General features: G+C 45.1%; 1 protein-coding gene across 1 annotated transcript in view; it reads left to right on the top strand.

The window, feature by feature from the left end:
* The window catches only part of EPAS1 (endothelial PAS domain protein 1), an 82,986-nt gene extending 80,162 nt beyond the window's left edge, over positions 1-2,824 (top strand). Inside the window, exon 16 of the mRNA XM_027620870.2 lies at positions 545-2,824. Coding sequence (XP_027476671.2) covers positions 545-696 — 152 coding nt within the window. The 3' untranslated portion in view covers positions 697-2,824. The remainder of the gene's footprint in view (positions 1-544) is intronic.
* The last annotated feature ends 22,164 nt before the right edge of the window (positions 2,825-24,988 follow it).

Genomic DNA, 24,988 nt, shown 5'->3' with positions numbered 1-24,988 from the left:
CGTTCGGGAACTGGAACCTCTGGGCGGCAGGGCTCAGCTCAGTACGAGGAGGGGACTGCCGCCCCGGAGGGCAGCTGCCTTTCCCAGAAGGAGTACAGCAGGGGCTGCATGCCGTCTGCCCCCAGAGTTCTAGAAGAGACATCCAGGGCTCTTTGGACCGAAGAGTCCCCAAGCCCATGTCTTCTGCTCAGGGTTTCAGGGTGCCATATTGCCTACTGCCTCCTTCACAGCAGGGGCATCGCTCTGCCTTCGGGCAAGGACTGAGCTGAGGACATGCACAGAGAACGCGCTGCCGCGGGGTGGCCTAGAGAATTCTGGGAGGGTTAGCCACCAGACCCCCCCCCCCCGACCCCGCATTCTACCCTGGACTGCCTGTGTCTGTTCCCATCTTACAGATCCTAGATACCACCCCAGAAGGGTTGCTATTTGACATGAATATAATCGGTGGCTTGGGGGAAACATCCCAGAAGCCCTCTTATGGAAGAGACCCTTTTGGAATGTTTGACTGAGAGCTTTAAACACACGGTACCAACCATTCTTTCAGGCATGGCCAGTCGGCTGCTCGGGCCCTCCTTTGAGCCCTACCTGCTGCCCGAATTGACCAGATATGACTGTGAGGTGAATGTTCCGGTGCCAGGAAGCTCCACGCTCCTGCAAGGAGGGGACCTCCTCAGAGCCCTGGACCAGGCCACCTGAGCCAGGGCTCCCCCTTGGGCGGCTCCCTACCCCCCCCCGCCCCGCCGGCCCACACCGCCCTGCCAGCTTCACTCTCTACGTCTACTTTTGCAACTAGGTATCTCTAACACCAACACACTTTTTACAAGATGTACCTGGCCTGGCAAACCTGCCCACGTCACCAAGTAGTGGCCTTTTTCTAAAGATGCTCACTTTAGTAGCTGTATTTTTAAATACACCGTTTTCCCTGCTGTGTTTTATTCTGTCAATGAACATGTTCTTAAATTTTGTAAGATTTTTCTTTCCCAACTTCGATTACTTCTAATTTATATTATTCATGGGCCCCTTTGTCTCGCTCTCTCACACACACAGTATCCATACTAACAAGTTCTGTGTTAAGTCTGGTCTCTTGTCGGGAAAGCTTTGGCTTCATTTAACTAAAAAAAGGTTTTGTTGTTGTTGTTGTTGTTGTTGCCAAAGAGAAACAAAGTAATTTTGCTATCCAAGCTGGACTTTCGTGGCCTGTTCCTCTCAAAGCCCTTCTTTCTTTCTTAAAACTAATCACCCTATGGTAAATTTCCATCTTTTTTCTCTTCTTAAGTCTACCTTAGCTCTAATCTTGACACAACTTTTGGGAAAAAGAAATGTGAAGGGTGAACTCCAGCGTATGCGGTTGTCTGTGAAGGTTGCGCAATGTGGCTTTTCCCTCACTGTTTGGGGTTCTTCTCCTGCATTCGGTGGATTTGTTTGTTAATTATTATTCAAAAACATAACTGAGTTTTTAAAAAAAAAAAACTTTAACCTGGGTTAATGTGTTTATCATATATATGGGTACTTTGTAATATCTAAAAACTTAGAAACAAATGGAATCCTGCTCACAAAATCACTTTAAGATATTTTTCATAAGGTGTTGGTTTTCTCTCTCCTGGTGTTGCCGACACTGCAATCGCTCGGCACTCCCCTGGGTCTGCCCTAGCTCTGCTCAAGGTCTCTCGCTTTTGGCTCTGGGGATATGCCATGGGCGTGACAAACAATCCAAGACGTGGAATCATGAAGTGTTGGGAGCATTGCGAGCTGTCTTCTCATGTTCTATATGTATTATGTATGTATGTATGTATGTATATTATTATTGCTGCCAAGAGGGTCTGATGGCATGTTATGGGGTGAGGGTGGGGCGAATCTAAGGGAGGGGAAGTGCTTTAATTTTTCTTCAGATTTTGTTGCTAGCCCTTCAAGTGCACTGAGCTATGGGACTCTAAAGGTCTTTCACGTGGCACATTTGGATATTTCCAGAATTACCATGAGATGGTTTCAGTGGGAATTCAGGAAAGAAAGTGAGGATTCAGAAATGGTGCAGTGATCCAGCCCACGGTCCTCCCAGCTTACCAGCCTGGAGCACATGGAGCTGGCCTGAGAGAGGGTGCGGAAAGGGGCTGTAGCTGGTCCTGACCAGGCCCGCACCCCTTCCTCAGCCTGCTGTCAGGTGGCCCCCGCCAGGAGCAGCAGGTAGACTTCCTGGTTGGCCCCTAGCCTCAGGCCTTCCCCAAGGTCTGTCACCTGAAGTGACTTACACAGGTAGGAAGCACTGAAAATCAAGTGTTCTCAGAGCACTTTATAACCCACTGGTTAAGAGGGACAATACCTTTTGGTTTTTAAATACCAATCACATGGAGCTCTTCTGTCCTGGGTACAATGAGGAAATTTCTAGAAACACACACAAAGCACGGCAGGCCAAGAATTTGGTAAAGCTGGATGGACTTATTGCCGAAAACACAACAAAAAACTGAAGTTCAAAAGAAATCTAGGAGAAAAATGACCTGGTCACTGCCTTGACCAAATCACACTGTAGCACCACCGCTTGGCCCCACGCACGGCGGCAGAACTTGAAGGGTTACTGACGTGTAAACGCTGGTGTTTGATTTTCTGTGTGTGTTGCCTCAGCATTAAGGGCATTTTACCCTTGCAGTTTTACTAAAACACTCTGAAAAATATTCCAAGCTTCATATTAACCTTACCTGTCAACATAACGAGTTCATGAACATTACTGTATTGTCAAACTCCTACTGACAACATTATTATAGAGGAGCTTAACTTTATAAGGAAATGTATTTTGACACTGATATCTTATTAAAGTGTTCTGATCCTACCATTGTTGGTGGCTCTTGTTTTGTGGAGCTTTGTCACGGGCTACACCGATGTAAAGCAAAGCCTCTAGTCAATAGTTTACAGACAACGCACGCCGACCCCGATCTCTGTGAGGCAATGGAGCCAGCCGACAGGAAGGAGATGACAACATGAACACTTGGGAACCTGCTCAAGACTGGGCGCCATGTTGTATCAGCCATATTTCCGCCTAGTTTTCTGCCTGCCACTGGGCCCTTTCTTGTATCCTGGGCGGTGGGGGGGGGGGGGGGGGGGGGGGGGGGGGGGGGGGGGGGGGGGGGGGGGGGGGGGGGGGGGGGGGGGGGGGGGGGGGGGGGGGGAGTTCCCCAAGGAAAGAAGTCACGGTCATGCTTTCAGAAGGCTACAAGAAACAGCGTGAGAGCTGTGCTGGTCTACATGTAACAGTCTGCACTTCGAGATGAAGGTTTGAAGGGGCAGCATGGGTACCGGCAGTCAGGGAGGACCTCAGTGTGGAGGTGGCAGGGCTCCAGTGGGGCCTTACCAGGGAGAAAGTAAAGGGGGGAGGGGAAGGGCCAAGACTGCCTCAGGCAGAGACAAGGCATGATGGTTCCCAAATTCAAATTTTACTTTTCTAAGTCGTGCCCTGCTTATGAACAGGCAGCTGTCCCTATAGGGTCATGCAGGGGCTGGGGAGAGAGCCAGCAGCAGCCTCTGCTCACAACCGTCAGTCTTAGAACCAGCCTTTCCAGCATATTCCTTTGAACTCCATGGTCCCAGCGGGAACTGCTTGGCCTCTCGGTGGCCTTTGTGAAATCGAAATCAATCCCTTCACTTCCATGACCACCCAGGCAGAATCAGGAGAAAAGACTTTTTTTCAGGTTATCTGGTCTCTTATTTTTGTACAACTTTCACACTAAGAATGGCTTTTAAAATGTTTTAATAATTGAACAAAATTACAAGAAGGAAAACCTTTTGTGGCACAGGAAAATGATATGAAATTCAAATTTCAGGATTCACAAGTGTATTGGAAGGCAGCCAGGCCCATGTGCTCCCATATTGTCCATGGCTGCTTTCCTGCTATACCAGCAGAGCTCTGTGATGGAGCTCAGAGGGCCCCCAAAGCCGAAAATGTTTAGAAAAAGCTAGCTGACCCTTCTCTACACCTTAGACCCCTGATCCTTCCATTACGCCCAAGTGCTGGTGGATCCAGATTGCTTGTGACTTTGCCAAGACTTTTAAAGTTTTAATGCTACCCACCCCCCCACACACACACACACACTCACACGCGGTTTTTTAAAATGATACTCATTTGGTGAAGTCATGATCTCTTCAAGAGCTTACCAGCTAAGAGCAGAAACAAAAGCAATTCTGAGTAATTCTCCTGTATGAGGTGGTATACCGTGATAGAGGCCCAGGGCCCATCATTTTTTTAGGTAGTCCCTGTCTCAAATACTGGGCAGATGAGCAGGACAAAGGCATAAGGCCAGGACAGCACATGCAGGAGACGCCGGGGAGCAGGCAGGACACTGGGGCTGGGGAGACGGCAGCCTGGCCACTCACAGCACAGGCCTGGAGTCAGACAGACCTGGGCTCAGGCCCTCACTCTGTGGCTTCTAGCTGCGTAAACTGGGGAAGCCCCTTAATGCCTGCGAGCCTGTGTCTGCCTCCCTGGGCACTGGGCATGGTTAAGAGTCCCTGCCTCAGAGGTGAAGGCTGGAGATATAAATTTGGGAATCAACAGCAGGTAAATTGTACTTAACTCGATGAGACTGGATTAAATTACCCAGCAGGTAAGAGCAGAGGCAGACAGTCCAGTTCTAAGGTAGAGCCCCAGGCCATGTAAGTGCTAGTCAAAGTCAGAGGAGGAGCCAGCCAAGAGGCTAAGCCAAAACAGCAAGTAGAAAAAACCCAGGAGTGTTGCATCCCAAAAGCCAAGAGGAGGGAGTGTTCCAGGAAGAAGGAAGAGTTAACTGGGCCACATGCTCGGCTGAAAGATCAGGTAAGAGAAGGACACAAAGTTGGCTCTGGGGTTTGGCAACATGGTGATCCCCATTGACCTTGCACAATGCATTTTGGGTAGAGAGCACAGCACAGCGGCTTGATGGGAGTGGTTGAAGAATGAGCTGGCTGGAGCAGAGAGTGGATAGAGACCACAGCAACACACAACTCTTTCAGGAAGTTTCCCTGCGAAGGGAAGCAGGGAAATGGAGTAAAGCTGGAAGAAGCAGCCGTTTTGCTTTCTAATATTTAATGAACTTTTGTTTTAGAATAATTTTAGATTTGCAGACAAGTTGTGAGAATATTATAGAGAGCCCGTACACGCAGTTCCCTCCATTGCTAACGTTATTGTGGTACATATGTCAAACTAAGAAACCAATATTGATAACATTCTTATTATCTAAGATTTGTACTTGATTTAAACTTCCTTAGTTTTTGTCTAATGGATTCCTTTTCTGTTCCAGGATCCTATCCAAGATACCACATTTCATGTAATTGTCATGTGTCCTCAGGCTTCTCTAGACTGTGATAGCTTCATGGTCCATCAACAGGAGTCATTCAGACTTCCCGCGTTGTTGATGACCTTGACAGTCTTGAGGAGTGCTGTTCAGATATTCTTATATAACATCATCCTTCAATTTGGATTTGTCACAGGTTATTGTCATGGTTAGAGATCATGGGCTTGGGGTGGGGTGGGGATGACAGCGGACGTAAAGACCCAGTCTCATGCCATCGTATCAAGGGTACATACTATCAGTGTGACTTCTCACCATTGATGTTAACCTTCATCAGTTGGCTGAGGTGGTATTTGTTGGGTTTCTCCCCCGTGAAGTTTCAGATTTTTCTCAGGGAAGTTATATTTCAAGATGAGCTGTAGCATATGGAGTGTTTGCACAGTGATGGCAGGGGGAGAAATTGATTAAGGCGGGCAAGAGAAGAGATCGTTGCCGGGATAATGTCACTGAGGAGGTGGGGTGGGCACAGATGGGATCTACCGCAGCGTGGACAGAAACGTGGGCAGTTCACAACCTTAAAGGAGGGAAGGCAAAGAGTAGAGTGAGGTTGCAACCTGTCAGGTGCAATTGGTGAGGGGAAGATGATGAACAACCTCCAATCGAATTGTTTCCATCTCCACAGCGATGGAGGAGGCAAGACCATTAGCGATGAGAAGGGGAGGGGCTGTCAGAGTTCTAAGGAGAGAGACGTGTGGATTCCTCATTTTAGGAGGCCAGGCTGATGGTATCAGAGGCTCACCTGAGATTTTGGTCACAAATCGACCCCTGGCACAGTTGTATGTTTTTCTCTGACCACACTCTTCTACCCTAAGGGAGGCCGAATGGATGGTTAGTTGAGGTTGCCAGGTTGGCGGGGGGCAGCCAGCACAGCATGTTAGAAGGAGTTAGGAATGTTTCCAGGAGAATGACTATTACGATGGACCATGAAAACTAAGTTGTGTGAGAAGGAAAGAAAAAAAATGAGGAGGATGACCAGTGAAAAATCAGTAGGTTCAGTGAACGAGAGGTCCTAATGAGGTCAGGGAGGGGCAGAGAGAGGTGTGCAGAAAGCGAACCACGCAGATAGTCGTCGTCAGAGGAGAAGAAACTGAAAATTGAAATCTCACTTATACTCACATATGACCCAGCAACACCATAAATAAATAGGTATTTGTCTTAAGTGAAAACTTTAGATTTACATAACATCTGCCCCCAAACATCTATGAATAATGCAGTTGTAATGATCAAGAACTAGAAATAACCCAAATGTCGTTCAACAGGGGTATGGATTAAAAAAAAAACAAAACAAAACTGGGGGCACCTGGGTGGCTCAGTAGGTTAAGCGCCTGCCTTCTGCTCAGGTCATGATCCCAGGGTCCTGGGATCGAGTCCCGCATCTGCTTCTCCCTCTGCCTGACGCTCCCCCTGCTTGTGCTCTGACAGATAAATAAAATCTTTAAAAACAACAACAAAACAAACTGTAATCCATCCCTACAATGGAACACAGCTCAGCAACTGAAGCTGACTAACTCGATTCACACAGCACCATGGAGGAAGTGCAAAGGTATTAGGCTGAGTGAAAGAAGCCAGCAGCAAACAGTACAGTCTAGATAATACTATGTATGTGACCTTCTGAAAAAGGCAAAAAATACAGGAACAGACAGCAGATCATTGGTTGCCTGGGGTCAGGGGTGGGAGAAGTTTGAATAGAGGGGCTGCATGGGAGAGTTCTTTGGAGTATTAGTTTATATTATTCTATATCCTGTCGGTGGTGGGAGTTATGAAAATCTGCATGTACAAAATCATACAACTGTACTTTGGGAAAAAATTTACTTTATGTAAATTTAAAACTTTAAAAAAGAATTGTGAGATTTCTGAGGTGGCTGAAATAACATGGAGAAGGTGTGAGGAAGTGAGTAAGACTGGTTGACACTGTGGGTGTCATGATGATGCTGAGTAGAGAGGCGGAGGAGAGGTATGAGCTGCGGACTGCAATCACTGAAGGGGGAGTAACCAGAGGCCAAGGTTGACAGCCATGAGGAGAAAGAAGAGTCCTAGGACATGAAGGGAGTGTCGCAAAACTAGGAGGACCCCCTCCGCCTTCAGGCCCTGCCTGATACCTGCCTATACGAGAGAACCTAGCCCCTCCCTGATGACTGCAGGGAGCAGGGCCCTCAGCAAGAGAGCCAGGCTCCAGTTCAAGAGGAAGGGGAAGGCACATTCAGAGAGGAGGAGAGGATCTAGGAAGTGGCTGATGTCAGATGGAGTTCCAGAGAGTGTGGTGGAAGGATCTAGAGGGTAGGAGGGGCGGGAGGGATGGGAGATGGAAGAGAATGATGCATGTGCAGAACCTTCTGGGGCCAGGGGCCAGATGGTAACAGATGACCTGGAAGCCTTGGTGGGCCACTGGTGACTGAGGCAAAGAGAGTGAAGAGATGATGTATCATCCTGAGCATCTCTTAGAGGTTCAAGCCAAAGGGTGGGGAGCTGACCTTTCCTGCAGCCTGCAGAGGCATGGAATGGCAGGGAGGCACACCAGCTTCTCCACCATGCCTACAGAGCTTTCTAGGCCCTTCTTAGATCTCACAGCAGCTAGGGATAGGAGTATACTCACTGAACGTAAGGTGGGGTGGTTGCCTTCTAAGGCAGGTGTGAGGGTAGCCAGGAGGCCGCCCCCTCCCTCTCTGCCTGTTGAGACCTGGGTTTTACACTCTGCGCGTCGGACCAGCACTTGCAGAAACAGAGGAAGACAGCTGTAGCTGGAGGACCCACTGGCCTGAAACAAAGGGACGTTCTCCTGCCCTCGTTAGCCTGGTTGAGGCGAGGGCAGCTGAGCATGAATATTGACATCATTTGGGGGCCTTGCTTAAAAGCCAAGGCAGAGCTCCAACTAAAGATTCAACTCTGGATGAGAGACAGAGGCCTCAGACTGGGGTAAATTGGCCCAGATGGGTGTGGGAAATGCAGAGTATATGCCTCCACTCCTGCTGCTGCTTAAAACATGCTGACCAGGGTGGCCTCTGCCATGTAGGCCGGTTCTGCCCAGCACCCTACATACCAACATTCTCTACCCTGGAAGCTTATAGTTCCACGAAACTACAGTCTAGGCAGCAACGCCAATATATTATGTCCCTCTCTAGCACCACACCTTAATAGAGATATAAACAGGAATTTGTTCATAGAAGGAGGACAAAAATGTGGACAGGGCTCGCAACCACATCACCACAGTTGACTGGAGGAGTTGAGACAGTTTGTCCTGGAGGAAATAAGATTTGGGGGAGCCCAAAAGGCCACCTTCAAATATCTGGAGAAAGCATAGTGTATAGTTTTTCCGGATGGCCCCACATAATACAACCAGGGCTGTAGGTTCAGATAGAGTTCAGCTCAGTGCAAATCTACTCAAGAGTAAACCTCCCTTCTCCCTTAATGTGTCTGTGTTTGCCCCCTCAGTATAGTAAGGAAATTAAGTCTCTACTCTGATCACCAAAGAGAGTGATGCCATCTAAGGATATCAGGTCAAGATTAAACAAACAAACAAACAAACAAACCTGATTTCAAAGCTTTGCTCAGATCTCAGCCTGAACATTGATGGTCCCATGGAGCCCAGGACAAGCAGAGGGAAACTCTCACTGCCCCTTAAGTGTTCATCTCCTGTCTGGGCAGAAGAAAGTGCAAATTTTTTGAATTTAGAATTTTTAAAATGGTCTTCTTTATACGGATTTATACTGCATGGTCTCCAAGAAATCAGTAAGCTTGAGGAATTGTCACAGCCAAGGGGAGCCTAAGGAGACATGACAGTAAAATATAATGTGATTTCTTGGAAGGGAAAAATGACCATTAGGTAAAAAAGAAGGAAATTTGAATAGAGGATATACTTTAGCTAATACTAAGTGTATTAGTTGGCTCATTAATTGTAAGAAGTAGATCATACTGATGTAAGGTAGTAATCGGGGAAAGTGCCCACGAGGGAAGTAGTGATTCTCTGTACTGTCTTTGCAATTTTTCCATAAGTCCAAAACTATCCTTTAAAGGAAAAAAAAAGTATTGAATAAAAAAAGGATGGCAGATAAAAACAAAGAAATGCAGGCGGAAATGGAGAGCAAAGGAAAGGATAGGTAAATGAGTAAATCTAAGTGAATAATGACTGTTAACGCAGTAATAATGAAAATATATTGTGGGGTTTTAAATAACAGAAATTAATGTACATGCAAACAATAGCATAACAGGTGGGAAGAGGTAAATGGAGTAAGTGACTTTCAGTCTTTGCATGGTCTAGGAAGTGACAAGCGCACTAACTTAGATGAGACTTTACTAAGTCAAGGATGCATGTTGTAATCACGAGGGCAATCACTAGAAGAATAGTAAGATCGTGTGTAACTAACAAGCTAATAAAGGAGGGAAATTGAATCTTTAAAAAAAATAGATGATTATTCCAAAAGAAGACCAAAAAGGGGAGAAAAATGAACATAAAACAAGTGGGACAAACTGAAAACAAGTAAGATGCTACTTTTAAATCCAAATCTATCAGTAATTACATAAAATACAAATAGGTTACATATTTCAATTAAATGAAAAATGTCAGACTGGGTTTAAAAAATAAATAGAAGCTACTTACAGGATATATGATGTCTAAATAAGAATACAGACAGAAGAACTTCAAAAGGACAAAAAAAGATATACAAACACACAAAAAAGCTGGTGTAGCATACTAGTATCAGATAGGTAGACTTTAAGGAAGAAGCATTACTAGAACACAGGGACATCTCATAATAATAAAATGTGTCAATGCAACAGAAAGATATGATAACTCTATGTTTGTATGCACCTTATGAGTCTTAGAAATAGATACTACGCCAAGGAAAAAAATAGAAAATCTATACTCCTAGTTGGGGATTTTAACATACCTCTCTCAGTGACTGATAGAACAAGCAGAAAATAATAAACAAGAATCAAGGAAGTGAAAGATGACCTTATAAATGGGAGAAAATATTTACAAAGTTGTAGTTGATAAGGACTAATATCCAGAATATATAAAGGACACTTACAACTCAACAATTAAAAGGCAAATAATGCAGTTTAAAATGGGCAGAACATTTTAGACATTTCTCCAAAGAAGACAGACAACTGGCCAACAATCATATAAAAAGATGCTCAGTGTCTTTAGTCATTAGGGAAATTCAAATGAAAACCATAATCAGATACCACTTTACACACCACTAGGATGGCTAATAGCTAAAAGATAGACAATAAGGAGTGTTGGTGAAGATGTGGAGAAATTGTAACCCTCATCCATTCCTGGTGGGAATGTATAATGGAATAGCTTTTTGGATAGCTGTCCAGCATTTCCTCAAAAAGTTAAACATAGAATTACCATATGACCCTGAAATTCCATCCCTACGCGCGCGCGCACACACGGGAACTGAAAACCTATGTTCACACAAACATTCATACACAAATGTTTATAGCAGCAATATTCATAAAGGCCAAAAAGGAGAAACAACCTAAATGTCTAGCAAGTGATAAAAGCATGAACAAGATGTGGGATAACTATACAAAGGAATGTTATTCAGCCATATAATGTAATGAAATACTGATACATACTACAACATAAGTGAACCATGAATACCTTATATAGAGCAAAAGATGCCAGGCACAAAAGGCCACATATTATATGATTCCACTTACATGAAATGTCCTGAATAATTAAATCCATAGATACAGAAAATAAATTAAGTGGTTGCCAAGGGATGGAGGAAGGGAGAAATGGGGACGGTTTCTTTTTGGGGTGATGAAATGTCCTGAAATTAGTGGCAATGGTTGCACAATTTTGTTAACATACTAAAAACTACTGAATTGTACACTTCAAAGGGTGACTATTATGGCATGTGAATTATATAGCTCAATAAAAAATAGACAACGGTATAAAAGATTGAAGTACACAATTAAGAAACAGACCTAATGGCATATGTAGAGCCTTGTGCCCAGTAACTACAAAAGAGACGTTCTTTTAAGTGCAGATGGGGAATTTACTAAAATTGGCCATGTACTAAGCCACAGTATTAGTACCAAGAAAATATTAATACATTTCAAGGGTTTAAAATGATGCAGAGCATATTCCCTGACCACGGTGAAATTAAACTAGAAGTCAGTAACCAAATGGAAGTTTAAGAATTACAAAGTCTTGAATGTAAGGATTATACAGTACTTCTAAATTGTTCATGGTTCACAAAAGATCCCATTGGAAATTAGAACATACATTAAGTATTAATGAAAACAGTGTATCAAAACTTCTGCGATTCAGTTAAATGCATGCTTAAAGGGAAATTTATAGCCTCAAATGGATATACTAGAAAAAAATAAAGGATGAAAACCAGTGATATAAGTATTTATAAAGAAGTTAGAAAACAAATAGCAAAGTAAACCTAACAGAAAACAGAGAGAATATAAGAAAACAATGAAATAGAAAACAAATGTAAAATAGAGAAAAATCAACAAAGCTAAAGTTAGTTCTTTGAAAAGAATAAAACTGATAAACACCTAGCAAAATGTATCAGGAGGTAGTGTACAAATTACTAATATCCAATAATATATTATAAAATATTAGAAACAACTTTATGCCATTAAACTAGATGCAATAGACTAACTTCTTGAAAAACCAAACTAAGACTGACACAAGAATAGCAAATATGAATAATTCCATATTAAAGAAAATGAATGCTTAAATAAAACTTTCCCACTAAGAAAACTTCAGTTTATGAAGAATAAGTGAATTAAGAAGAATAAGTTCTTCTTAATGAAGAATTGCTTCATTATTAAATTCTCCCACTTGGGCTCCCTGCGTAGCAGGGGAGTCTGTTTCTCCTTCTCCCTCTGCCCCTCCCCCCACTCAAGTGTTCCCTCTCGCTCTCTCTCACATAAATAAAATCTTTCAAATAAATAAATTAATTAATTCTCCCAAATGTTTGAGGACAATCACTCTTTCTCAAACACATTTAGCAAGTAGAAAAAGAGGGAACACTTTGAACTCATTTATGAGGCCAAAAGATCCTTGATGCCAAAGCCTGACAAGCATTTAATAAGAAAGAAAACTTATAGGAGGCCAAACTCTTTCACAAATGTCAATTTCAGTATCTTCAACAAAATATGACCCAATCAAACCCAGTAACATATGGAAAGGACAATGCACTGTGAGCAAACTGGATTTATTAAAGGAAAACAAAGCTAATTTAACACTGGACAACTGATCAGTGTAACTTACCATATTAACAGAATAAAGAAAAAACTCAACTGATATAGAAAAGATATTTGATAAAATTTGAAATGCATTATTAGGAAAAAAAACTCTAAGTATACTTGGAATAGAGAATAACTCCCTCAATCTGATAAAGGATATTTATTAAAAACCTAAACAAACATCATACCTACTGATGAAATTAATACTAACACTAAAAGCTTTCCCCCTGACAGAAACAAGATAAAGATGCCAACTATCATTACTTCTATTCAACATAATGCAGGAGAACCTAGCCAGTGCAATAAAACAAGAAAAATAAATAAAAAGTATGAGGATTAGAAAGGAAAAAAACTGTCATTATTTATAGTCTACATGATTGTGTATATAGAAAATGCAAAAGAATCTTCAGATTACTAAGTTTAAATATATGAAAATCAACTATATTTTTATATACTAACAATTGAAAACAACATTTTTAAGTATGTATTCAACCAATAAAAATATAATATCCAGGAATAGATCTAAAAGATGTAGAAGAGTGCTAAATATAAAACCTTGAAAAATATTGAGAAAAATTAAATACCAAAATAAATGAAGGGCTATCCCATGTTCATGGATTGGAAAAGTGAATATGTCTAAGATGTCAGTTCTCCTCAAATTTAGTTATATATCAAATGCAATGCCTATCAGAATACTAGAGTTTTTGTGTTTGTAGTCTGAAAAATGTATTCTGAACTTTATGTAGAAATGCTAAGCCAAAAGTATCCAAAACAATATTAAAGAAGAGCAAAGTTGGAAGACTTATGCTATTGGATACCAAAACTTATTTTAAAATCACAAAAATTGGGGCACCTGGGTGGCTCACTTGGTTAAGGGTATGACTTCAGCTCAGGTCATGATACCAGGGTCTTGGGATAGAGCCCCACATCAGGCTCCCTGCTCAGCAGGGAGTCTGCTTCTCTCTCTTCCTCTGTCCCTTCCCCTGCTTGTGATCTCTCTCTCTCAAATAAAGAACATCTTTAAAAAAATAAAAACTAAAATCACAAAAATTAACAGTGTGATATTGTGTAAAAACAAATAGACCGATAAAACAGAAAAGACTATCCAGAAATCAACCCACTCATACATGAACACTCATTCTATGACAAAGGTAATACTGCAGGGCCGTGAGGAAAGGATGGTCTTTTCGATAAATATAACCAGTCAATAGGCTATACATAGGGGGAAAAATTATTCTTTTTTAGATTTAGATTAGTAATTTTAAATTACTCCTACTTTACATCAAACTTAAGATTTCCAGATGGAATAGAGATCTAAATATAAAAGACATATAAAGCCTCTTGGGGTGCCTGAGTGGCTCAGTTCATTAAGCCTCCGACTTTTGATCTCAGCTCAGGTCTTGAAAAAAAGATACATAAAGCCTCTAGAAAATAACATAGGACCATCTTCATGACCTCAAAGTAGGCAAGACTTTTTGAACATGAAAAGGTAATTCACAGAATGGAAGACAGTATTTGTGACATTTACATCTGACAAAAAACGCACGTCCGGGATATATGAAGAACTCCTCAAATCGATTTTAAAAATGATAGAAAAATAACAAGACTTGAAGAGATACTTCACAAAAGCTTTTATGACCAAAAAATATAAAATAGAGTTCAAATGCAGTAGTCATCAGGAGAATGAAAAAACCACAGTGAGAAACCACTTCCACCTCCACAGAATGGCTAAAGTTGAAAACCTCTGTCAACACCAAGTTCCAGAGAGGACGCGAAGCAGCCAGAGCTCTCAATTCGATTTACAATGCCAAACATAAGCACACTCCCTTATACCCAGCGGTTCTACTCATAGAAATACTCGAGAAATTAGTCTAGCTGTCCTACACGACAGGTATAGGAATATACATACCAGCATTATTCTCAACGGCCCCAGACTAAAAATCACCCAAATGTCTGTTACCAGCAGAATGAACAAAGAGGTTGTCCTGTATTTTTAAAAATGAAATAAGCAGCCGCAATGAAAATGGATGAGTGGCCACCACACCCAAGAACATGGATGAGTTTCATAAATGCTGAGCCTGAGAAACCAGAAGCAACAGATTACGAACTATATAATTCCATGTAAAAGTCTACAACAGGCAAAACTAACCTATGGTTTTAAGAGTCAGATATTGATTACCCTTGGGCAGAACAGTGAGTAGTGACGACAAGCCCCTCCACTCTGGGATGCTGTTCATAGGCGACTTCTGAGCTAGAAGGTAGTCATATAGGTATGTTCCACTTGGGAAAATTCATCTACTATATACTTATGTTTTGATAATTACTGGTGCAGGTTTGTGGGGAGATGGACCCTCTATTGTGGGTGGAAGTATAAATCGTAAACACTGAAAGGCAGTTTGGTCATATCTATACAAATTGAAATGCCATGTATCTTTTGAGCCAGCAATTCTACTGCCAGGATTTTTACAGTTATATTTGCACATGTGCTCAGACATACATATACAAGGATATGCATTACAGCATTATTTTTCAGCCTAAATATCGCGGGGTGGGGGAGGGGTTGAATAAATGATGAGGCATCTAAACAATAGCATACCAGTGTCAGAAACAACCAAACAAGGGTCGACCCAACCTGGCCCAAGTCCTCAAGCTTCATTCTAGGTTTACATATGCTGGACTGTCCCTGGAAGGACGTAGGGGGAGCCAACATTGGTGGTCACCTCTTTGGTCGGGCACGAGGCGGGAGAACTACTATTGTACCTTTTGGATTGAGCACCACATCAGCATGTAAAAACATCAGTCCAAACAGAAACAACCATGTCCAGCAGTGACAGCACCCTAGGATGGCAGAGGACGGGGTGTCAGAAACCACCAGGTCCAACCCCTCATCACGCCCATGAGGAGATGGCAGCACCCACAGTCCACATTCCTCCAGAATGGAAAATACTCTGGGAGTTAAACACACCCACATGCCATCCCCCTTCCACTGTGTGCAGATGAAGCTACCAGAAAGCAACTAAAGCCCCAGGAAATGTGTGCAGGAAAAGCAGGTGTGGGGGGGGGGGGCGGTGCAGGTGACAGGGTGGTAGGGAGGCCAACGCCAAGGGTCCTGCATGACGTACTGGGCAGACCAAAGGTGGGGCAAGTAGGAAGGAACTACTGGCAATGTTCTGCGGGTCCAAAGCAGGCTTGATAGAGCAGAGCCGGGTGCAAGTCCAGGGGCTCCACTTAACTGGATCTTCATTTCCACATCATTCAATAACTCCTCCATCTTTTTGCATGCCTACCAGGTGCTGGGCTCTGGGCTCGGCCTGAGGAACAGCACCATCCCGGTGCCGGGGTCCCGGCGGAACCTGGGAGTAACAGAACGTTCTGGCCCAGCTCACAGACACACCGTGATGATCTGGGGAGACCATCTAGTGAGAGCCAGCAGACAAAACCTCCTTTCTTTCTTGTTCTGTTGTGGTTTAATGAAATGTAAATGTAGCATTAAAGCATATTTTTGTCCTTTGTGCCCCTTTGAAATTATCTTTTTAATTTTCTGCCCAAATGGATTGTGGTAGAATTGAAGTACATTGAAAGTACTCAGACTGATTGGTCCTGATATATACCTACCGCAGCGTCATCACAAAACGGTGAATGCCCCCCCTACCCACCCGCCTGAGTCTCCTGGTGCCCCTCACATCCCCTCCCTCCTTCCAGCCCCACCCCAAGGCAGCCACTGTTTAACAGAAAGTCTTCCTGGAAATCAAATCTATTCCTCTGCTGTGTTCCCTGGCCAACGCGGTGGGGACAGAGGTGAGGCTGAGTGTGGATGGTTCGGGCCGGAGGAATCGGGACACTGAAGGGCAAGCAGCTCTAAGGACACACTGATATCCCACCCTCACAGCAAACTTATGGCTATGGCACCTTCGTCGCCCTTTATGGACAGGGACGGGAGCCCCAGAGCAGTTACAGGGCCGATCGAGGGTCACCTGGGTGGTGAGTGCCAAAGCTGGAGCTCAGTCAGCCTGGGTCCAAACCCCACACTCACCCAGCTAAGTGTCTTCCCTCCAGACCCTGTGGCCACAGACAGGATTGGCTGAACTCACTGAGGTCCCCACCTGGGCCCCAGGGATGGTCTGCCCTGGGTGCACCAAGCCCAGCTCAGTGTCCTGCAGGATTCTTAGCACCCCTCCCCTCCTCAAGAAGGGAGCCAGCAGGGTCCAGGGGTAGGGTACGTGGACTTCCCAGCCAAACTGTGGCCCAGCTGATCTGAGGCTGCTGTACCCGGGGAACCCCACCCTCTATGGGGGCACCTCCCAGGAAATCCCCAAGCTTCAACATTTTGGAAGAGGGCCCACACTGAGGACATTTTAATACCACCTAAAACCAACACAGCCACATTGCGCACATACTAAACATGTTACTTTTGACAAATTACAAGGTATGTGCAAGTGCTTTATTCTCTCCCTCCCCTCCCACCCCCCATCATCTGAGATCTGAGGGTCAGGCAGGGGCTGAGGGAGGTGAGGAAGTCAGGGACGGAGTATGGGGACGAGGTGGGGGCTATGACTAAGGGAGGGCTGCAGGACATATCACTTGGGGACTTAAAAAATAACCAGTGATTTTACATTTCAACGGGGCCATTTTGACACATCCACACCAAAATGGCTCTCTCTAGATGGCGGAGAGAATGTTCCAAGCCCTCTCTGGGCTTCAGCTTCCTCAGGAAGCATGGGGTCGAGGCTGCAGGAAGCACCTGGAAACACACATTTAAAGAGGGGAGGCTTCCTGGAGGAAGGAGCCCACGCCGCCGAAGCCCCCAGACCTCAGTTCCTTCCGGGAGCTGCAGGACGGGCAGGGTGGTGTGTCCCACTTGGTGGACAGACTGAAGGAAAGAGATACGTCGTCCAAATCTTGAGTGACTGGCCTTAGAGACGGACAACTTGGGGGTGAGCAACCTGGTTCCTGACTCAGTTTCCTCTCCACAAAGGGCAGGACCCCCCGTTCCTAGAGTCTCAGTGAGGACGGTGTGGGGGTGGCCAGCCCAGTACCTGGCACATAGAAAGATCCCGTTCATTGGTGGTCCTGCTGCCACACTGCGACCCGTCAGCACCCCTGAAACAGGCTGCTGGGCTGAGGGAAGCTTCTGGGGTCTGTGGCAACTTTGAATCAGCCTCAAAACGCTCTGCCTGACCCGACTCTCAGTTTTGGTTTCAGAAAATACTATGAGAAAGACATCTCCTTTATTCTGTAAGATTCCTTGATTCTAGGTGTACAGCGGCAGGATGGCCCCTGGTTCTACATTTGGATTCCCTGTTACCCAGTCATCTGAGTTGGGGTGACCGCGGCGGTGGAGGGACATCCTAAGAGAACCCACTACTACTGGTCTGTCTCCTGCCTTCGGCCCCACACCCTTCTTCACTCTGCTGTCCTCTTAGCTGGGCACGATGTGACCCAAAGCCACCCAGCTTCCTCTTCCCCAACCGAAGAGAAATCAGAGCCTTTCCCGAGTCTGCTGGCTCCTTGTGGCCCCCCTGCAGTCAGCCGACCTAATCAAGAGCTGACCACACACACGGTCCTGGGCAAGGGAGAGGAATACTTCAAACCAAAGAGCGGGAGAGTGGGTGGGGCTTCTTGGAGGAGGCAAGTCCCAGATAAGACTTGGGAATGGAGGGCCAAAGTTTGGTGGAAACAAGAAGGCACCCCTACAGATGACCCTTCACCCATCAGATCTTTCGTTTTTATGTAATAAAGATGTATGGGGGGGGGGCGCCTGCCCAATGCCAAGCACTATGGGAGCAGGGATGCAGAAATGAATGGAATAGGGTCTTTTCTGTCCAGAGGTTCACAGGAGAAAGCAATGGGACCAAGGCCATGACAAAGGTACAGCAGTCATCAGCCCGGAAGACGGAGCACCAAAGGAGGCCTGGAGAGGCCGGAGGCTTCCATGGAAGGCGGTGCCCGTGAGGGTCCTGAAGCGTGCTGAGCTGGTCAGGCACACCTCCTAGAGCTGGCTGCGTCGGTCCGCACCCAGGCTCTGCCAGTTCCTACTTCTGGAACTCAGTCAACTTCTGTGTCTCAGTTTCCTCACTCTGTAGATGGTACCTACCTCATAAGGTTGTTAAAAAGATTCACTGAATTAAGACACTTAAAGCACGTTTAGAACAATGTCAGCTAATAGGTTCAGTAAATGTATTTGGCAGTATCGTGGTCTTGAAGGAACAGCAGGCATTTGGCAGATGAGGGAGGGCATAGGAAAGGGGTTCCAGGAAGAAGGAACCACATAAATGGGGTGGGGGGTGGAAGCATAGGTCGCGGTTTGACATGGTCGCTCTGGGGGAGCATATGCTGAAACGCAGCCAGAAAGGTAGGCCAAGGCCAGACGTTGGCGGGCCGTGTGCACCGGGCAGGGGACCGGAGGGTGGGGGGGGGACGGGGCTCGGTCCTGTAGCTGCCAGACATGGAAATGATCAGATTTGGTGGTTGCATTGGACTAGAAGAAGTTAGGTGGGAGGTATGGAGCCCGGCTGGCAGCCTGAGCCCGAGAAAAGAAAGAAGTATAGGGTCCTACACTAACACAGTGGCACCAAGAATGAAGAGGTGGGGAGTCGCTGGGGCCTGGAGGCAACCGGATGCAGGGGAGGCAGATGCACAGTCCAGGAAGACTGGATCACCAAAGAGCCATTCCACAGCACCAGGAAGACTGGGCAGGGTCAGGCTGGAGGGGAGGGGAGGTAAAGAAGAGAAAATACCAGCTGCTGGGCACTGATCTAAGGAGCTTTCCATGAAACTCACACTGACCCTTTGAGGAGGGTGCTGTTACCATCCCCATCTCCAGCTGAGAAATGAGGTGGAGTGATTGAAAATTATCATCAGAGCCATGATGTAGTTTTCAAAGCCTGAATCCTTGTCCTTAACCTCTCTGCCCCACACTGACCTTGAAACACCCGAGAGGAGGTGGTGTGTCTAGAGCCCAGCAGAGAGGCCTGGGCTGGAAGCAAGGTATACTGGGAGCCATGGGGCGATGAGCTCCTCTGAGAATGTGTGAGAATAAGGAAGAAGGGCGGGACCGGATGTGGAGAGGGGCTCTGGCATGCAGGGGGCCTGGGGGAAGGTGTCCAGCCAGCTAGGAAGCTCCCCAAGAGGATCCAGCAGGCACGCCCCTCCCTCCCTCCCTCCCTGCCCAGAGACAACACAGGTGGGCCCGGCCCTCTTCTGGAGCCTGGAACCAGTTGCATAACCTCACTAAGCCTAGGGAGGCAAGGATAGCATTACCTTCCTCCCCTGGAGGCATCGAGAGGCCAGGGCTAAAAGGCTTAGGCTCAGCTTTTGGAGACAAAACGAAGTACTCTCGAAGTACTCTCTCGGTGGAGAAGAGTCCGCCCTCCCTGGGCTATTGTGAGGCCCGATTCTGTCTCCCAGTCCACACGCGGACAGGGCTTAGGCTCTGTTGACAAAGTGTCTCGAGGTGTTTACCTCAGCCCCAACAGTGGTTGGCCTCAGGCCCAGGTCCTGGTAGGCTGTGTCACTGGCTCAGATGCGGGGGGGGCGGGGGGGGGGCGGACACACACACACACACACACACACACACACACACACCTCTCCCTCCCCAGGAGCCAGCTCCCTGAGTCCTGAGTCACCACAGTCCCAGCCAAATTTACCTGCAGCGCCTGGAACTTCCCTGGACACCCCACCAGGTATCTAACTGAGAGCTGTCAGGGGAGAAGAGCCTTGCCTAGTTCACTAATTCACATAACGAGCTTCAGAAATTGCTGAGGGATGTTGCAAGTTGTGAGGTTTCTGCAACGCTTCCAACCCTGGAGAAAGGGAGAGGATGGGAAAAGAGGGAGAGGGAGAGCCAAGAGAGGGAGGGGCTGCTCCCCACCCTTCATCCACCCCCCACTCTGTGTCCAATCACACGGGGCACCGACGCTTGGCCCCCAGAGTGGGGACAGGAAAGAAAGAAAAAACACCGAGAAGTGGGAAATCATAGAACATAGAATGTGTGTCCTCAAAGGACCTTACAGATCATTCATTAGCTTAACCCTCTTGTTTATAGAGGAGGAAACTATTTGTCCAATGGCGAGTTAGGGACAGAATCCAAGGTGTTTAATGTGCATGCAGAGCTCTTGTCCCTACAACCCACAGACTCCAGGCAAGGACTGGAAGAGGCTAAGATGCCTGGGAGCCTAACCCGACATCTATTCCTGGAGATACCCCAGAGCACATGCCCCTCGCGCCTCCTCAGGGCTCCGCAGGCTGCACAGCACCGCCTGTGACCTAGTTTCCTGCCTCTCCAAGTTTTAGGGGCAACTATGGGCCCCACATGTCACCATCAGGCAGCATCTGTCGCAGAGAACTGGAAAGATCTGGACTGGCCCAGGTGGCTGGAGCCAGCTGGACAGTGGGAACGATGCTAGTGCAATGTCTAGACAGGGTGGGCCCCTGCCCCCAACCCTCACAAAAACCACTCCCCCCAAACAACCTGTGGATGTCCTGGGAGCACCTGCTACGTAGCCCACCCTGGCAGACCAAGGAACCATCACATTGGGGCAGCTAGTTCTCCAAGTTCTTTCCCCTAAGCACAAGAATGAATAGCCCAAAGAGGGCAGTAAGAAATAACCCAAGAGTTCTCATGCTCCTGATTTAAAACATATAAATTTTTAAAAATATGCTCACTGTGCAAATAATAGACCAAACCTTACTCCCCAGCCAAATATTGATATTTCCTTTAAGGCTGGGCTAAAATATCCAGACTTGGGAAGGGAAAGACTTGTGGTTATTGGCCAAAGGCTGTGCTAAGTCATATACAGCCATTAAAATTACAATTCTCAAACAAAAGTTAAAGATTTAAGTGACTTTCGAGCCCAAAAGTTATTTTGACATTTCATAAAATAAACCATCAGACCAACACATCACATTATGTTGACAATAGTGTCCAAAATAGTTTTACTATCTTTAGTATTTTAATTTAACTGGGTTATAACTATGTGATTTATATATAATATATAATCAAATAGTGTTTAATTATTTATGTTTTTAGATTTAGGATTTTTAAACAGCCAGTAGAAACCAACAAGAATGGACCAGTTATAGTAATGTACATGGCAGAAAATATGGAAGGTACCCTTTCCTGGAATTCTCCTTAACTGAATACTGATCGGATTTGTCTCGCAAGAAACTTGTGCTCCAAAATCAGGTAGACCAAGCAAAATAAGATACAGCACAGGACCCATAGCTTTAAAGTTGTCAGTTGAATAATTCAAGTGGTATCTTTCTTCAATTGTGGTTAGCAGCTCAGCCTAACATAACTGATTCCTGTCCAGAACCAATGTCAAGGACCCCATTTTTAATACTCTTGCCCTGACTTACCCCAAGGTGTGACAATGGCTGTCTCACATGGAAGAGCTGTGCCTGGAGCCTGCCTGCACCTCTTGTAAAACAATGGACCAAGAAGCCCTAGCTTATAATTTGTTGCACAAAAATTGGCATTTATCTTAGAAGGAATGCTCACTCAGCCCACTTAATACTTTAAGGGGGTGGAGAGTTGCCCTTCTAAAAAGGGACAAGATGGCACCAGTTAGGACTCCCCATAGAGACAATAAAGGCAAGGAGAGATTAGATCCCTAACATTCGGAGTAGCTTTTAAATGGCTTTGGGACAAGACATCTTCTCAAGATGACATCATATTGACTAGCAAGAAAATAGAGAACAATTAGAGATTGGCCTGAGTTCTGCATAATTTGAAGCAATGGACCTTGATTTGGTAAAGCTGTATGTTAATGGAGACCTGAGCTCAAAAATCATAACCGAGATGAGTTGACCCCTGAAATCATCTGATTTACCATACACAGAGAGGTAGTGCGGCAGGTGCTTAGCTGGCCTCTGAAACAGACAGCAAGAATTTGCTCCCAGCTCTAACCCCTCTTAACTTTGCCACTCTGGGCATGTAACTGACCTCTCTATTTCTTCATAAAATGGGTATAATACCACCTACCACAAAGGGTTGTTTTAAGGATAGAATACATTTATATGTATAAAGAACCTAGATAGTTCCTGGCACATAGCTATCACTCAATAAATGTTAGCTAGCTATTACATGGTCAAATCTAACAATCTTTGCTGGAATGTAAGTTCCAGAAGGGCAAGAATTCTCATATGACTTATTCACTGCTGTATTCCCAGTACTGAGAATAGGGCCTGTTGCACAGCAGGCAAGCAATCAATACTGAATTAATCTAACAGCATATTTAGGAGATCCAGTAGGATCTATTGTACCTATAGCTTTAAAAACAATGAAAATTTTAAAATAAGCTTTAGCTCAAATTACTGTATGTTGTTTAGAGTATTGGGCTAAGTTTGGGACAATTCATTGAAGGAAGTAGAATGGCAATACCCATTGAGTTCAAAGGAGAGTGGTTAGTATTTTGAGGCCTTAAAATCTAGTTGAGCTTCTGTTTCTGGCCCAGATAGAGTGATGCACGCTAGGTTTATCCTCCCATCTTCAACAATTAAAAAAAAAAAAACTGGGAGGAAGAAAGGAAATTATAGTTTTCAGATATCAAGCAATGCATAACAGGGATCCCTGAGAGATGAGAAACAAACAAGGTGAGCCCTATTATTGCCCAAGCTTTTTCAGGGCACAGTGCATAGTGGGGGACCCAGGCGGAGCCTGGCAGGCTCTGAGTTGAAAAGACAGAGGTGGGAGTCTGGGGAGTCCCTGGGAGCTGGAGTTTACACAGCAGGGTAGCAGAAGGGAGAGAGCTACACAGGGGTGGGGGAGGGGGAGAGCCAAAGATCCACCCCACCTCAGCCCCAGCTGCCAAACAGGGTACCCCCTACACAGAGCCCCACCCCTTCTTATGCCTTAGTCAGCTCCAGCTGCCCCACCAGGGTGTCCCCTAGGCAGAGAGCCCCAGGATATCCCGTCCTGTACCCACTTCAAGTTCAGCTGTCCTGCCAAGTCACCCTCTGTGTGGAGAGCCCAGAATCTACCCAACCCACACCCACTTCAGCTTTAGCTGTCCTGCCAGAACACCCTTTACACAGAGAACCTTGAGACCCTGTGGTTGGTACCCACTTCAGCTGCAGCTGTCCTGCCAGAGCACTCTGAATGGAAAGCCCCAGGACCACCCTGCCTTATGCCCATTTCAGCTCCGACCATCCCACCAGGGCAGCCCCAGTGCAGAGGGGCCCAGGACCCCCAGCCTACACCAGCCATAGCTCCAGCCAGCCAGCCAAAGTCACCAGACACACACAGGCTACACAGGGGAAAAGCATACCTAAGATTATTCTTCCAAGTTTAGGAGAAGTAGCAATATTGCCTGATTCATAGAAACAAACACAGAAAGTCAAGCAAAATGAGGAGATAGGGGAATATGCTCCAAATGAAAGAACAAGACAAAAACTCCAAAAAAGAACTACATGAAATGGAGGAAATGGAGATACACAATGTGCCTGATAAAATGTTTAAATAATGACCATAAAGATGCTCACTGTACTGAACAGAAGAGTGGAAGAACTCAGTGGGAATTTTAACAAAGAGATAGAAAATATAAGAAAGCCCTAATCAGAGTTGAAGAATATAATTAATGAAATGAAAATACACTAGAGGGAATATACAGATTAGCAGATGCAGAAGAATGCAGTGACATGGAACAGAGGGTAATGGAAAGCACCCAAGCTAAACATCAAAAAGAAAAAAGAATTTTTAAAAACTGGGAATAAGTTAAGGGACCTCTTGGAAAACATTAAGTGAACTTTCACATTATAGGGGTCCCAGAAAGAGAAGAGAAAAACGGACAGAAATCATATTAAAGAAATAGCAGCTGAAAATGTCCCCATCTTAGGGAGGGAAACAGAGTTCCAAACAAGATGAACCCAAAGAAATCCATACCACAACACATGATAATTAAAATGTCAAAAATTAAAGATGAAGAATTTTAAATGCACTAAGAGGGAAGCAAATAGTTAGGTATAAGGGAAACCCCATGAGGCTATCCACTAATTTTTCAGCAGAAACTTTGCAGGCCAGAAGAGAGTGGCATGATATATTCAAAGTGCAGAAAGGAGAAAAATCTACAACCAAGAATATTCTATCCAGCAAGATTATCTTTCAGAATAAAGGAGAGATAAAGGGTTTCCAAGACAAACAAAAGTTAAAGGAGTTCATCACCACTAAATCAGCCTTACAAGAATGTTAAAGGGACTTCTTTAAGTGGAAAAAAACAAAAAGCCGTAAGTAGGAAACACATAAATAAAAATATGTAGCGTATCATGTCATATACATAAAATGTGGAGGCAGAGAATTAAAAGGCTCTCTTTGAATGTGTTTGAACTTAAGTGACCTTCAACTTAATTTAGACTGCTATGTACTTAGGATGTTATATATGAACTTCATGGTAACCACAAATACAAAACCTGTAATAGATAAACACACACACACACACCAAAAAAAAAAAGAAGAAGAAGAAGAAGAA

The sequence above is a fragment of the Zalophus californianus genome, chromosome 8 (genome assembly GCF_009762305.2).
Source record: "Zalophus californianus isolate mZalCal1 chromosome 8, mZalCal1.pri.v2, whole genome shotgun sequence".
Taxonomy (NCBI): Eukaryota; Metazoa; Chordata; class Mammalia; order Carnivora; family Otariidae; genus Zalophus; species Zalophus californianus.
This window is presented reverse-complemented; position numbering and strand designations above follow the sequence as displayed.